At 38.6% G+C, this 16,732-nt stretch overlaps 1 protein-coding gene across 4 annotated transcripts in view; it reads right to left on the reverse strand.

Annotated features, from left to right (window-relative positions):
• Positions 1-414: 414 nt before the first annotated feature.
• ARB2A (ARB2 cotranscriptional regulator A) overlaps positions 415-16,732 on the reverse strand; it is a 420,212-nt gene continuing 403,894 nt past the window's right edge. For all 4 annotated transcript variants that reach the window (XM_067731229.1, XM_067731228.1, XM_067731226.1 and 1 more), the window contains one exon: positions 415-3,472. In XM_067731229.1, the coding sequence (XP_067587330.1) occupies positions 3,330-3,472 (143 nt within the window). In that variant the 3' untranslated portion in view covers positions 415-3,329. The remainder of the gene's footprint in view (positions 3,473-16,732) is intronic.

The following is a 16,732-nucleotide window of genomic DNA, read 5'->3' on the forward strand; positions in this document are numbered from 1 at the left end:
ACAAACAAGGTATTTTCAGATTAGATGTACTACATCAAGGACCTATACAGGGATTTGGGAGCAATTTAACCTCAACAGAGTCCTTTTGGAAAACACATTTGTTTACCGTATATAGTAAAGTATATTTTATAAAATGATAGTTTAACAACGGGTTCGAATTTCCTTGTAGCTAAGGAGATATTTTAGGTCTTAAAAACAAATATCTTAAAAAAAGCTTTGTGAAAGTTCCAAGCTAAATAGTGACTCAACTGAAGTTAGGGTATTACCTTACAGCAACAATAATAGTAATAATAAGTAACTATAAGGTTTAAAATATTGATAAATGCTGTTCCATCATTCTTATTAAGTTTCTGCTTTTATTGACCTCTGTGAGTGATTAAATGAGCTTCTGAACAAGAATAATAAGTCACCGGATATTGGGAAAATTGTTTTTTATTTTAAAATAGTAAACAGAAATATATAATATATAGGAAACTCCTGTGCTTTAGTTTCCTTTTCTTTTGGTATAAACAATAATGCAATCCAAATTGAAGCACAAGGCAGAAACTTGAGAAAAGAACAATTAATACAAGAAGATTTCTCCCCCCCGCCTTCAAATATCCATGAAAACTTTTAACGGCTGTATAGTTAAGTACCTTTAGAAAGCTCCAAAGCCAGTATCTGGCTTTTAAGTTTTAACAGTTCTATTCTGGACCTTAGATTGATCAACAACTCCATGCTTCCCATTCCACTTCCTCTAAGCACTCACTATATAAGTTAAAAAAAAGAAAAAAAAGCCCACTTCCTAACTTTAAACCTCTACTCTCCTGAAAACTTGTCTTAAAGAAACCAAAATGGGAGAGCAGAGCAGAAACATTGTTAACCCTTGTCTCGTCCAAGCAGGCGGGCTACTACCAACTGACTGTTGTTATTCCAGGAAAACTGAGGTGAAAACAATATATTTATACCAACAAACCCATAATCAACAGGTTAAAAGATTCTACATTACAAGGAATCTTATCAGTAATCAGTTGGAGGTCTGGGACGGGTTGCCTAGTTCCCTCTGGGTTGCAACAGCGCAGATCCACAAGTAGAAATTACATTTACACAACTTAAGTTTGCAGATAGCTCTCTATAGATAGTTAAACAAGGCCTAACAACCCAGTAGTTTTAAAGTATTAAAGGCAACTAAGCAGTGATTTACTCTAGTTACAAGTGAAGGTTTTTTAAAAACTAGGGGTGAGAAAACTGAAGAGAAGAAATAGGAGTGATTTGGTTTATAACCTGAGCATGTTTGCTCTAATTCAGCTGCAGACGCTTCACAAATTGAGTACTGTACAAGTGCTGATTAAAAAAATGCAATAAAACTAGTTTCTTGTGAACATTTTAATATTCTGAAAACAGCACACAATTTATAACACTTGGAAAAATATATTCAATCCACATCAATTCTCAAATCCTCTCCGTGGAAGGTACCATTATTTTACATAGTTCACTATTACTTCTAAAACAGAAAAGATTGCAGAGCAACATGCTCGACATTGCTGGGGTTACACGTTTTAAGCCACCCAAGGAATTGGATAAAATGACATTTTGCTTTTTCGTCCTATGTTGTTCCTGCTAAAATAACATCGAAAGATATGCATATAAGATTACTGAAAGAAAGATCACCCTAATTTACCATCATTGAAATTATGAGAACTAATTAATGCACTTGTGTACCAAACACAGATACTACCAGTTTTAAAACTTGCTGAAATCGGTTCCTAGTATAAAAACATTTTATCCGTGAGGTGGTTATTTTAAGTTATTTTTCTGAGGAGTGAAACAGTTCTAAGTTATTTTGGGTACATTTTGTCGTGTCCTCAAGTAAGGCAGGCATATTGTTGCGTATATTTTAAAAAAGGATGAAAAAAAATACTAAATTCAGATCCTCACTTATTAGAAACAGAATCTTCACTAGGTAATTAAATTCTACAAGTAATTAAAAAAGTAATAATGTTAAGATTTAACATGTGAATTTAAAAGTCAGCAAAACCTTAACTTATTTTACCTCATATTTCACAGAGTTGGCCAGATCCTAGCTGGATTAAAATACTTAATTGTTGGAAACTGTAAGGCAAAACCTTACAGAGGAGGTGGACTACTACGAATTATACCATTGGATTGAGAGGAGAAAAGTCTTTCACACCAGGTCTTTCCCTTTCTGTTGAAGCAGAAAACTAAAAGAATCATTTTAGCCCCACTAAGCCTTTCAGAAGGAAAAGGTTCAAGCGCACAGATTCCTTTTCCTTACGACGATAAAAAATACTCTCCCTAAAAAGGTCTAACTCTATGAAAGCTCAAAATAGACCACTCTACTTAGGATTAACAACAACAAACTTCCTCCACATTAAGATTTAAACAAAACTTAAGTATGCTATCTAAATTACAGTGCTACCCAACACACATTATATATTTAAAAAAGTAAATTCTAATGATAAAGTTGGAAACTCCCTTGAAAATGAAACCTTTCCCACATGTACTTAAAAGATTTGCTCATCATTATGTTTTGGTTTAAACAATCTCTTCTGAAATTAGAGACTTGTGTAAAATCTCGTATTCAGTTGGCAAGGTTTCCAGCGATAACGTGGATTGGGTACTTTATAGATTTTTCTAATGCAGTTTTTCTTCTGGTCTCGAAATGAAAATAGATCGTTAGGGAGTGAACAATTTGCCCTCCCCGAACTACACAGTACATCACGGAATTCACGTTATGAATTTAAATTTGGCTTGGGAGGGGGGAGACTTCCTTAAAAAAAAAAAAAAACACATAGACGCCCTTACGGAAAAAAACTTTTTAAAACGGGAGTTTTAAGTCTAGAATAAAAGTTTCCTTCGGTTCGGTTCGGGGGAGAAAAAAAATGGATATGATTCAGGGGGAAGGGGGGCCGGGGGAGAGGAGAGGAGCGGAGCTGCGGCTACGTGGCTGCGGGCGGTAGGACCGCGCAGACGCCCCTCGCCCCGCAGCACCGGCGCGGGCTCCATCAGGGCAATTAGAGGCGCGCCGGCCGCGCCGGGCAGGGCGCTGTCGGCCTTAATCTGCGCGCTGACGGGCAGCGCGAAGCCCAAGCACAGCCCGCAGGAAGCACGACCAGTGAACCCATATTGCTTTGACAGTTGCACTCATCTAGAAATAATGCAAAACGCTATTTAGATGTATATATCACGACCCTGTGCTCTAGGAAGAAAACAATCTAATGAGGGGCTGGGAGTCTGCTCGCCGACAACAGGCGGTGGGGAGACGTGTGGATGCATATGCTCGAGTGTGCTTCCTCGGCTTCCCCTCCCCCGTCTCGCTCGCTCTCCTCTTACAGCTCTTCGTGCTTTATTCGGTGGGAGCGCCGCGTCAGAGTCGGCTTCAGGGAACTGGTCTTTGCCTCAGAGGCTTCGGTAAAGAACTTGAAAATAGACGGGAAGCTCTTCCAGGAAGTTAGCTCGTGACGGTCGGTGCCTGCAAAATGTACAGATTCAGTTACGAGGTGGCCTCGCGTGCTGCCGGCGCAGGTGGGACGGGACAGCCGGGCTCTGCCGAGGCCCAGGCCGCCGGTCCTCTGTCCTCGAGCCCGCGCCCTCTGCGCCGCGCCGCGTCCCGCCCTCGGAGCCCAGCCCCCACCCCTCCAGGGCGCGCGACCCCTAGGGACCACACCTGTACCTGAGGGTTCACGTGGCCCCCAGGGCTCGGAGGGAGGCTGCGGCCCACCGACTCCGTGTCTCCGCCGGCGGCGCTCGGGGTGGCGATCCCGGAACTCCGCCGCCTCTGGCCTGAGCCCCTAGCACGTCCCAGACGCGCGGCCGCGGCCGGACCTTCCCCGCGGTCGCCCGAGGCGCGGCCGGCGGCCCCCGGGGCCTCAGCCCCTCCGGGCCAATCGAGGCGCTGGGCGGGAAGGGCCACTCCCTCTCCCGCCTCGAAACCACCCACTTCCCCAGGCTGGGCGCGCGCGGGGATTGGTTTCCCCTGCGCTCGGAATCCAGCTTTTGCACCCTCCGCAGAGCACCCACGTTTCTTTGCTTCCCAAGAGAAAGAAACAAGTTGGATTTTAGTGTCCTAGCAGCCTACATTTTTTTTTTTTAAACAGGTTTTAGGGGACAGTCTTAGAAAAGCTAAAAAAAAAAAAAAAAAAAGAATGTTTCAAAGTAGTGACTACTGAAAGAGCATCTAGGCCTTCTATTTTGTCAGGAGGAATTCAACTCACAAAATGCAGGTTAAGTTGTCAATTTATAGAGTTATTTTGTTTTACTACAGCTTCTTTCTGTGGCTTCAATTTAACACTAATGTACAGATTTTTCAAATAAAATCTTTCTTCAGTTTTAAGACAGGTAAAAAATAACACTGATGTAGACGTAAGAACAGATGAGGACATTAATCTGTTTTTGACTCCCTGTGATAGCTTATATCATTTAATTAATAGTTTTATAACAGAACACTTTTTAACTTAAAAAATAAAAATAATAATAACAAAGACTCTGCTGTAGGAATGAGTGAATAGATTTTAAACGGTTTAAATCTCTTCCTAGATCACTCAATTATGCAGAGAGACACTGTCTGGAAGTCTCTGGATTCGGGGCCTCTGTCTGATACTTTAACATTGTTAATGATAATTCTTTAGTCTGTAATAGTAGGTCATTGCTATGGTTACTCTACAATGGTGCAACACTTTGCTTTCCCCTTCAGCTATTCGCTGAGACCTGGTAACCACATTTGTTGCCTAGCAACAGTTTTGTGACAGTATCACAATCTGGGAGTTACAACAATAAGGATGCTATGGCTGCCTCGACCAGAGAGCAGAAAGCTATAGTCTGTGCATGTGACTTAGCTGTGGGAGCTGGCCTTACTAGAGAACCCCTCTTTTAACAGGTGCCCTCAGAAGGATGCTCTCTATCCTCCTCTCCTCGGCAGACTGGCCTAATGAACCTGCATTTGGAACAAGATCCAGTACTGAAGTCATATCATTGAGTTACATCCCCCAACACTACTGTGTTCAGACTAAAAAATGAGGTCCTTTTTCTATTTGCTTACTCAGTTTGGGCAAAATTCAATGTTAGTCAGTGGAAGAAAGAGATGAGTGCAGGTTTATCCTGGCAAATCCTAAAGTGCCTGACTGGATTTTGACAAGTCAATAAAATTCTCGGGAAAAAATTATACAAATGCCTGCCTTTATCAATAGATGTGTAAAAATTCAAGTTCTTTAAAATATATGTAATATCCAGATATTTATTGTTAGTATATAATTTTCACTGACGTATTCAGATAACAGTCTTAAAGACTTCCTTTGAATTTGGAGGCATCTGTATTCTCCAAACACAAAAGAAGTTTGTGAGCAGTTCTAGATAAGCTCAGACATACCTACTTTAATATTTTGTGGGTATACTTAGAAGGGAGCCCAGTTTCTGGACAGGTTTATGAAATGCCCATCCCTGTTTTCTATAGTGCTTGTAATTCCAGTTTCATTTCAATAATAATTACTAATAGCACTTATAATGAAAAAATATTTTAAAGTCAATGGTATTGACTCTTCTCGGATTCATACTACATGGAAACACCCATCCCCAAACACAATAGGAAAAAAAAAAAGGTGTTAATCATCTCTTTTCCTTCTCATTTCCCAGGCTTCCAGGCTCATTTGGCATTTCCTCCATAGTGATCACACTTACACTTCCTAGTATTACCAAGGCTATGATCAATTTCTAAGCTTTCTTAGGGAGCTCTTCTCATAATTCCTCCCACCCCTTGAAAACCAATTCAATGTATGAATCTAGAGGGACCTAAGGAGTCAATGGTCTGAAGCAATTTTAACTCCTTTATTTTTTTCTTTCCTGGTGACAATCTTTCCGAAGGATGGACAAATTTCCCAGGTGATAAAATCACTACAAAGCCTTTTTAGTTTTAGCTTATGATGACTCTCTGCTTGATTAGTCCTGGGCTGAAAAGACCAAAGTCCCTGAGATAACTGAGGACCTGCACTGGCTCTCAACATTTACCCTTGCAATTTAAGAGTATAAATAATGAGAGTGTGTGCTCTGTCAGAGGAACGGAAATTGCTAGGAGTAAATTAATAAGCAAGGTGGGTTAGAAACTGAATTATAGAGAATGGAATGGGAGAGGGAGAATCCTCCCTAAACTAAGGAGTGGTAACATAAATATCTTATACAAAAATGGCTTTCTTTTCTAAATTACTGAAAGTAGATTTTTAATAATTTTAACACAGCATTTGGAAGGTAGTTGCATGTTCATCTGGGGCTGCGTATACACATTTCAAGAACATGTTTGGAGACCATTTTTGAAAACTCGGGGCCAATATTCAATGAAAATATTCACAAATTAATATGACTATCTGCCCATAGCAATGATAAGAGAATGGAAACTTCTGACAGCAGCTTTCGAATACTTAAAAGATATACAACTTTAGGGGAATTTCTTCCATCAGGATGGAAACACTAGGCCATTACATTATCTATTCATAAAAGGATATAGAAGGGGAAAGTTTAGGCTAACTAAAAAAGCAGCCATTTATTAATAACCTGCAATTATGTGTAGGTAACATGGAAACTAGTCCATTTAGCACTAACTATGTTTTTGTATTTGAAGGAGATAAACATGGTTTTATAGTCAGGACCTGGTCTTTCCTCTGCCACAACTTTACCCTATCAAAAGCTCCTCTTCTTAGGGACTGTGATCTTTTTTTCTACTTTTCAAACCCCCATTTCCCTAATCTAAGTTGTTTCCACAATGTAGGAAATAAAGGGTTTTCCCAGGTTAATTATCTGCCATGTTCTCAGGGAATGATTTTTGTATCCTCTTGGATTGGCAGGCTTGTTCTTACTGGATAATTCACCTTTGGGGCAAAATAAATGTGCACGATCTCAGTTCTTTATTACAAAAAATTGCCTTTGCTCAGTCGTAATCAGTGGTTCTTAATGGGCATGGTAGTGGCCTCTGGGGCATTTTGGAAATTTGTAGGAAAGTTTTTGGAGGTCAGGACAACTGGGAGGAGCTATTGGCATTTAGTGGGAGAAGGCCAGGGAGGTGGACATCCTTCAATTTGCAGGGCATTACAGCACATGAAGAACTGTTCTGCATTGCACATGGTTTTCAAATGTTTCACAAGCTATTCATGTAGTTGAAAAACCTGTTTATGATTATATGGGCTTAGAATTTAGATCTGTTTAACAAGTAATCTCACAGTACTTTTGGCATGATTTTAATACACACGGAATTTTCCAGGAATCCAGCTACCATGTAAATTGAAGGAATTTTGTACTTTATGTTGTTCAGAATATTACCAAGAATGGACTGCCATATGAGAAAATCTCATCACTGATGGCCTCATTGCCCACAGTACTTGAGCCACCAATAAGCACACCTGCACCAGCCTGCATTTGTAGATGTGGAATTCCTGGTGATTCTATACACAGGACCCATGCAGATTTTCCTGAGCACTTTAAATATTGATATATATATTATTCTTATTATGAGTTATTTTCCTTTTATTTCCTTCATATGTTAACTAGAGGAATACAATAAGTTAGCAATCTTATAAGTAGGTGAATTATGTTACCTCTAGAATTTATTTCAGGATAGTAAAAGCACTGTGTAATATTTATTTATTTTTTATTTTTTAAAAAATATTTATTTGTTTGGCTGTGCCGAGTCTTAGTTGCGGCACGTGGGATATAGTTCCCTGACCAGGGATTGAACCAGGACCCCCTGCACTGGGAACACGGAGTCTTAGCCACTGGACCACCAGGGAAGTCCAATATTTATTAAAATAGTATGGTTTTAGATGGCAAGGGTTAGCTTAAATAAAAATGAATAGTTAATTCTTTTTTATTACAGTAGAGATTAATTTATCTATAATCTGAACCCTACTTATAGCTAGCTCTTATCCTTATACAGAGTAGAAATGCCTTTTACTTCTCTTAATTAATGTTTCTTCCACAAATTTCTGGAAGAATAATGGACCCAACTTCCCTTCTGACTACAGTCATATTAAACAGATCACATCAACAATAAATGTCACTACTATAAAAACTACTTAATTTGAAAGGAAATTCTGTTTCATAGATTAAAAATAATTGTGGTTGGAGAAGATCTTGGCATTTTTGTCAACGATGTTATCCACTTTGAAATAACCAAAAGGTAGTGGACAGGGGATCTTCCAATTAAAATACTACACTGAATATTTATTCTTTATCTATCAATTGTTTTTAAAAATGAACTACAGCAAATTTCAAAGAGGTAGAGATAGCACAAATGTTCAAAAAGATTAGAAACTTTAAGTATAAAGGATGAAACTATAAATCATATGAGGAAGATCAAATTGCTAAAATGTGTCATATGTTTTCCCAAAAGACTATATATTTAAGAAAAAGTGTCTTGTAATGGAACTGAGAAAGAAGGAGGCTACATTTATGTAACAGCATTTACAAATCAAACAAAAAATGGTTGGAAATAGCACTGACAGCAGAATGCTCAAAGAATAGGATAAGAGAGAAGAAAACATTGCTATATCTTCTGCCTTGTCTATTCCCCTTACTTCTTCCTGTGATGACTTTAATCCAAGTGTTTCTTACAAGTCTGCCTTGTCCACACTCCTCTTCACTTGATCCTAGTGCTTGGAATTTTTTTTTTTTTTTGGCAAAAACTATGCCAAAATATGCTACTGAGTTAGCAGCCAAAACCCTGATGTTTACTTTGGTAGATGTAGACTACTCTGAAGCTGTACCTCATTTTCTGCAGTAGATGTCTTAAAAAGTTATACGTAAATATAATTTCTGTAAATAGAATATTTTTAAAGGAAGAAGTGGGTTATCTACTTCTTTAAAGAATCTTTTAATAAAGTGAAGAATTCTCTGGGAAAGCAAATAATCATTGTTCAAATGATATTATACATACACAATCAGATTTTCCAAAGGTAAGGTTTACTACCATAATATGATGGACAGTCTGAGTAAGGGCTCACTGAAAAGATAATTTAGAAGCATTTCTTGGTCAGGCATTCACTATTCTAATTATTGCTGGTCACCTTATTTTACATGGTCCTAGACCAAAAGGTCATGGAATAATTTCAACAATCTATACATAATTTACATGTTAGGGTCTGGTTTAGAATAGGGGATATAACTGTTCACAAAGTCACCTTTGAATATGAAATATCATTTTAAAATCTTTATTTCAGGGGAAAAAAACTAGTATGGGCCCCCACCCTCTCACTGACACCCCCCTCCCCTGGAAAATAATTTGTTTTTAAAGAAAAAGGTAATGAGTAAATTTTATATGTTTCCTATGATAAAGGGGGAAAGAAAAAAACCTAGAAAGATATGAAACACATTAACAAGATAACATATCTATGATACTTTCAAACTGACAAGGCTTGATTTTAAAAATTGATCTTTAACAAGAAAAAGAAATATGGGCAATTAGGAAGTAATGAAGACCCTGTCAATATAGCTATGTTGAGAATAACAGGTAAGGGAATTCTTGAGAAAATCTAATATATAAAAATCAGGAGGTCTGTAATATGCATTATTGAGTCCCAGTGGGATTAACCACGAATTTATGAGCTCACCAGCAGTTATTTTTAGAAAGATATAAAGAATTAGAGAAATACTAGAGCACAGAAAAATAATGTGCCTTCTAAAAAGAAAGAAAATATATATTACTACTAAAATTCATTTAAAAATGAATTCTAGAGCTTCTAAGAAGAACACCATTAAATTGACCAATATTTGAGCACAGAAGGGCTCCTAATGGAGACTCTCCTAGTTAGAAGGCACGAGTGTGAGTGAGACTCCGTCACACGGCGGGAGGTGAGGATGGGGGTTTCGGGGGCGGGGAGGATAGTAAACAAAGTGGGGTGTTCGCTGAGGGAGACTCCAGGAGCAGCTCAGTAAACGTGCTGCCTGGCCTGGTTAAACCAGCTGTGTAAGATACAAGCAAGTCTCTTTCCATTGCTAACACTGCTGCAAATCTGTTAAAGCGGAGACTGTGTTGAGACCCTAAAGGCAAGTCGTCGAGCTTGACCAGAGATAGGAGGCTGAAACAAAGACATAAAAGCAGTGGTAGAAACTTCTGCGTCACGGGCAGTTTCTGGGAAAGCCTGTCCTTTCCTCCAGCTTCTTTTCTATAACTCTCATCTATGAAAGGGGAGTGGGGCGGTTTTGGGCACCGGGCAGCTTAAGACTCAAGGAGACAACTTTGGGAAGTAAACTTATTCTTAGGCGGAGTAGAGAGCCTGCAGTAGCTGTGGGTCTCTGACATTGAACCCGGCGAGACCTCTCTAATAAACCTCTCCTAACCAATAAAAAATGGACACCTTGTAATTGCTTGAATTGCCTTTCAAACCCAGAGAGCTGGCGCAGAAGTGTTTTCTTTGGTTTTAATTCTTGTCTCACATACTTCTCTTAGTGTTGTCACAAAGCCTGGCCTCCAGGGATACTGTTTTCCTTTAAAATTTGAGCCCAGGTGTGGGCAAAAGTTCTCTTTTTCGTTTCCCTTCGTGATTTTCAAAAGTAACTTTGCCAAAGGATGGTAAGAGCACAGGGCTCTACACAAGGAATGCAAAGAATCATAAAATAGTTATTTCCGTAAGTAAAGGTTTCTGATCCTATTATTCCCAACACAATCAGTGAAGAGCTTTACTGGGCCCCATTCTAAAATAACACTGTCCGAGAGGGCTGGTGGCAGCTTTCTAGATAGTTTGTCACGCTTCCCTTTTCTTCCAGATTCTGTGTTCCTAGCTAGGTACCTATGGCTTATGGCTGCCATAAGCTTATGACTTCGTGTGTGTGTGTGTGTGTGTGTGTGTGTGTGTGTGTGTGTAAGAGGGAGGTGGGGAGGAAGGGAGAGAGAGAATGAGAAAGACGGAGAGAGGGAGGGGTGAGATAGAATGGAATGCAAAATACTTTCCTTATTTCAAAACAAAACAAAATCATTTGCTAGTTCAAATATCTGAATCGTCTGTGATCCTCCTCGCTCAACTGTGGATTCTATTCTAAAGGAAATATTTTGTGGGCAGTTTTTCCAGAGGTCCTGTGAGTGATTAATTTATACATTCATACATGTATTTATTGTATGCCAGGCACTATTTCTTTGGGCTGGGGATGTGGTGGTGAGCAAGATATATAAAAACTCTGCTCCTTGTAGCATATGTGCTAGTGGGGATGACAGGCAATAAACAGGTAAACCGATGAACATGATGATTTCAGGGAGTCAGAAGCACTGTGAAAAAAACACAGTAGAGGGATGTGAAGAGAATGAAGAGGAGAAGAGATGGTCGTCAATTTAGACTGGGTGGACACTTCTGACCTGAGACCAGAGTGGAAAGAGGGAGCCAGGTGAAGGTCTGGAGAGAGTGCTGCAGGCAGGGTTCTGGAAGAACAAGGAGAGGGAGGGGGTCTGAGGAGGAAAGAGCTGGTCATAGCCAAGGAACTGGAAAGCACCTGGAGCATGGAGGGTGAGGGGGAAAGTGGTAGATGATTCAGAGAGGTGGGCAGCCTCCAAGCCATGTAAGGTCTCTCAGGGCACAGTGAAAGGTTTTAATTTTATTCCAAGCACAATGGAAGAGCTGTCTGCAGAGTTTCAGTGGGGAAGAAATATAATCTGACTTGCATTTAAAGAGTACACTGGTTGGTAAACGGTGAATGGATTATGGGGAGTTGGAATGATGGATTTAACCCTCCCTCATTGCATTTATCAACTCCTCCCACCTCGAGATCATTCTCTGGGGCTCATTCTTCTCCTGCACACCTCAGAGTATAAAACCCACCTACTGCTGGTTCACATAAAGTGAGTAATAGTAGTAGGCAATAGCAATACGCAGTAAGAAAGACAACCTAATAAAATAATATTTCAAAGTAGTAAATTAAAAAATGGACTTGAAATAGAAGGAGCATTTTCCTAATAATTCTGCTCTTGTTATATATGCTGACACCTCTGGGTTCTCGACCTTAGGACTAGTGTGTGTGATGGGAAGGTACTAGGATGGGGACGGTGCTGTCACAGTGTTCCATTTCTGCAAGCCGTCCAGAGGTAACTGGTGGACTTACTCTCTCGGCAGGCCTTTCCACTGTCTTCATTTCTATAAACAGACACACTATTCTCTTCGCTTCTCCAGCTCAAAGCCTCTCAGTCATCTTTGATTTTTGTTTTCGCTTGTTTGCCGACTCCTGATCCAATCAGTTACCAAATCCCGACAACTGCACCTCAGCAAAGTTTTTCCAGTCTCTTTTTTGCTTTCCATTCCCCTGTCACCACTCTAGATTTAATGACCTATCATTTAGAATGCAGAAACTTCCTCCTAACTTGTTTCATTGCCTTCAACCTCTTCTCTTCTATCTCGTACCCTGCTACCAGACAAAAATCCTAAGTATCATTTGTGTCATAGACCTCTTTCTCTGCTCAAACATATCCAATGGTCTCCATAATCTTTCAAATTAAGTAGAAATTCCTCCATGTGGTTTAAAGCCCTCCATTCCCTGGATCTAGCCTTCTTTTCTGGGTTTAATCCCTCAACTGTTCTTCTATAAGTATCCCCTATTCTCCCAGGCCCAGGTCAACTGACAATTTTTAAACCTTTCCAAAATCTCAGGGTCTGGGCATCTGTGACTCTGGTGACTCTGAAGTCCAGTCAGAGAAGAGATTGATTACCACTGTAAAGTTTTTGAAGACAGAGGTCAAACTTTACTAATCTTCAACACAGATGGATAAACGTACCCTATGTTGAAGTGCATGCTAGCTTTTAGAGTTAAGAAATAAATTCCTCTAAAATGGGAACATAATAACAGTTGGATTCTCTGTAACTGAAACTGAAGGAAGTAGAGTGTTTTTCTTGCTCTCTCCAACAAACTGATGAGGTAGATGCAGGTGATCCACAGTCCATTAGCAACTAGGTGATAAGCACTGACAAATACTCAAAGTATCTTCCAGATACGTTTAGCTAAAATGCTGTGCTTATCTAGTAAATACAATTTACTAGCATCAAGACGTTTAGGAGAGTGTCAGAACTGAGAACTCTCAGACAGTCAAACTTTAACTGTTCAAGAGCTTGTATTCCCAAAATGTAGTTCAAATTTAGATGCAGATAGAAACATATCAAACATAAGATAGCAAAGACGTGGAAAGGACCCGAGATAAAATTTCATCTAACGGTTTCATTTCACAAGTGAGAAATCTAAAGTCCAGAGCGGCTGTGATAGGCCACAGCTACACAGACATTTTGCTCAAATATAATTAGTATTTACAAATTGGTTAAGCATTGTAATACTAAAAATTTTCAGAAGATATATGTCTAATTGCTTTAAGATTCAGTTCAGGGACCTCCCTGGTGGCACAGTGGTTAAGAATCCATCTGCCAATGCAGGGGACACGGGTTCGAGCCCTGGTCCGGGAAGATCCCACATGCCGTGGAGCAACTAAGGCTGTGCGTCTAGAGCCCATGCTCCACATCAAGAGAAGCCACTGCAATGAGAAGCCCGCGAGCCACAACGAAGAGTAGCCCCTGCTTGCTGCAACTAGAGAAAGCCCGCGTGCAGCAACAAAGACCCAACGCAGCCAAACAACAACAACAACAACAACAAAGATTCAGTTCAGTATTTACTTCCTCTAATAAGCTTTCTTTGATTAACTTTACCCCATATCAACTACTTCCTTTCTTCATGTTTCAGTATTTTGTATATAGTGTATACTATATTATCATATACTTGCTTTGCTTAACGAGTCATTTCATGTATGAAAGATACCTTGTCTTATCTCCAAATCTTTTGGGGGTAATGCCTCAAAACTTTTTATTCCAGAAATCATAGCTGAGGCTTAATAGATGTTTGTTGTATAAAAAACTATCCAGAACAGAATTACCAGAAAACTGATGCTTATTGAATGCTATTAAGATATAATAAAACACAGATTCATAGACGTTTTCTATGGTTTTTGCACTATTTTGATGATGGTTCCCATTTTGAAATAAAGGAAATGGAAGCATACAGAAGATCACAGAAGTAAGAACTTGTGAATTTACCAAGCAAAGTGCTACTGGTGTTCTGAGTACACAGGTGAATCATATGCACCTCTGTATCCACAGCATCATTTTATATTGCTTTGTCAGACTTTCAAAAGCACAGACCTTTGCTGTGGCAGCCAATAGAAGGAGGAAGTGGAGGAAGGACAAGTTGGTAAAGCAGCCATTATAGATTGCCCCAATCACTTAATGGTTTGGGATCCTACTAAAGCCTCTATAGGCCAATTTAGGGAGAAGAGATATATTTACAATGCTCAATCTTGTAATCAATGAATGTGATATATCTTACCATTTATTTAGATCATCTTTAATGTCTCAATGAAGTTTTACCACTTTCTCCATAGAGGATTTGCACTTCATTTTTTAGATTCATTCATTTATAATTACACTTTTTATTCTGGGATAATTTTAAATTCATATGCAGTTGTAAGAAATAACACAAATGGATCCTGTGTCCCTTTTATGATTCTCCTCAACAGGAACACTTTGTAAAACCATAGTACAATATGACAACCATGATATTAACATGCTACAGTTAAGATACAGAACATTTCCATCACCACAAAGATCACTCACGTTTCCCTTCCAGCCCCTCCTTAACTCCTGGCCACCACTAATCTGTTCTTCATTTCTATAATTTGGTCATTTGAAGAATGTTATATAAATGGAATCATACAATATATAATCTCATGGGATTGGCTTTTTTTCATTCAGCTTAATTCTCTGGAGATATATCCAGGTTTTTGTGTGAATCAATACTTTGTTCCCTTTTATTGCTGAGTAGTGTTCCATGATATGGATGTACCACAGTTTAATCATTCCCTTCTCAAAGGATATCTGGGTTGTTTTCAGTTTTTTGGCTATTATAAATAAAGCTGCTCTAAACATTCATGTACAAATTTTTGTGTGAAATAATCTTCATTTTTCTGGGATAAATGCCCAAGAGTACAATTGCTGGGCCATATATTACTTGCATGTTTTGTAATATGAAAGAAACTGCCACACTGTTTTCCAGAGTCATTGTACAATTTTACAATCCTTCTAGCAATGTGAGAGTGATCTAGCTTCTTTGTATCTTTGCCAGTAATGTATTGAAATCAGATAGACTGATTCTTCCCACTTTATTCTTCTTTTTCAAAATTGTTTTGAGTATCCTAGTTCCTTTGCCTTTTTATATAAATTTTAGAATAAACTTGTCTATATCTACTGTATAGTAACGACCTTTCCCCAAAAGGTTTCAGCTGGACCTCTGGAGTATCTGGAGATTAAAGTCAGCCATGCAGGCAGTTAACCCTGTGAATGTTAACTGAGTCCTTGGAGACCAAGGTTCAAGTGAGTTTCCCCTGTTTGCACTATTTTATGTGTATTCTCACATGTTGCTGGGAGAAGACAGCATTATCCAAGACTTGACTGGAAGAGAACAACTGGAAATTCATCCTTGGAACATTCCTGGACTCTGCCCTATATGCTTTTTCTTGGCTGATTTTAATCTATACCCTTTTGCTGTTATTAGATTTATAACAGCTTTCAGTGAGCTCTGTGAGTCCTTCTGGCAAATGATGAAACCTGAAGATGGCCTTAGGATACGTACTTGTGGTTGGTATCATAAGTGAGGGTGGCCTTGAAAACTTCAGAGGGTTATATCTACAAAAAAATCCTGCTGGAATTTTGACAGGAATTATGTTAAACTTCTATATCAATTTGGGGAGAAATGACATCTTTACTATGTTGAGTGATTGAATCTATGAACATGATATGTCCCTTAACTTAATTTTTTTTATATGACATGTTTGTTGATGCTACTATAAATGGATCTTTAACTGCTTGTTATTGGTATACAGAAATGCAATTTTTTTTGTATAATGATTTTGTATCTAGCAACCTTGGTAAATTACCCTGGTCATACTAAAAATTTATCTGTAGATTTTGAGTTTTCTACATAAACAATCATATGTGAATAAGTTCAGGTGTTTTCTTTTCTAACTCTTACAGCTCTTACTTCTTCCAGTCATAAATTTAAGGAAACTGTAAACTATAAACAAAATAACCTCCAAATGTATTCACAACATTAACTAATGAGGTGAATAAAATATCACATAAAGCAAATTATTGTGAACATAAATCTGGCATAAAATTACTACATTTTCTATTTTGATTGATTTCTTGATGCACTTCAAAAAGAAAAAAAAAAAAGAAAAAGTTTTGTCAGGTAATGTCATCTAGTGGCTGACTACTGGTCATGAAAGCTCCCGGTCACTTTATGACAGATGCTGAAAGCTTCTGGAGGATCACTTATGCTCCTAACACTGTGATGTCTTTTCATTCTAGTTAAGGTAATGTAGAAATAGATGATTTTTGTTACATTCAGGCTCCAAGTCTAGAGTTGTCCTAACCTGTCTAATGCTACTTTAATTTCATTCCCAGTTCTCTCCCCCAAGGGATTTCCTCTATGAATGTTATTTTCTTTAAAAAAAAAAAAAAATCCCATAATGCAACTGCCTTCTACATGGGAAGAATCCTTAAATGATCCTGTGTTATTTCCACACCATTAATACATATAGAATAACATCTCCCATTAAGATAATATTGTACTGATTTCAAAGTAAATATATATATTCTCAAATATGTCAGGTAAACATAGTAAATTCCTACTATTGCCTAGTTTAGAAAATGACCTGGGAATATATAAGATAGGACTG

Source organism: Pseudorca crassidens, chromosome 3 (assembly GCF_039906515.1).
Source record: "Pseudorca crassidens isolate mPseCra1 chromosome 3, mPseCra1.hap1, whole genome shotgun sequence".
Taxonomy (NCBI): Eukaryota; Metazoa; Chordata; class Mammalia; order Artiodactyla; family Delphinidae; genus Pseudorca; species Pseudorca crassidens.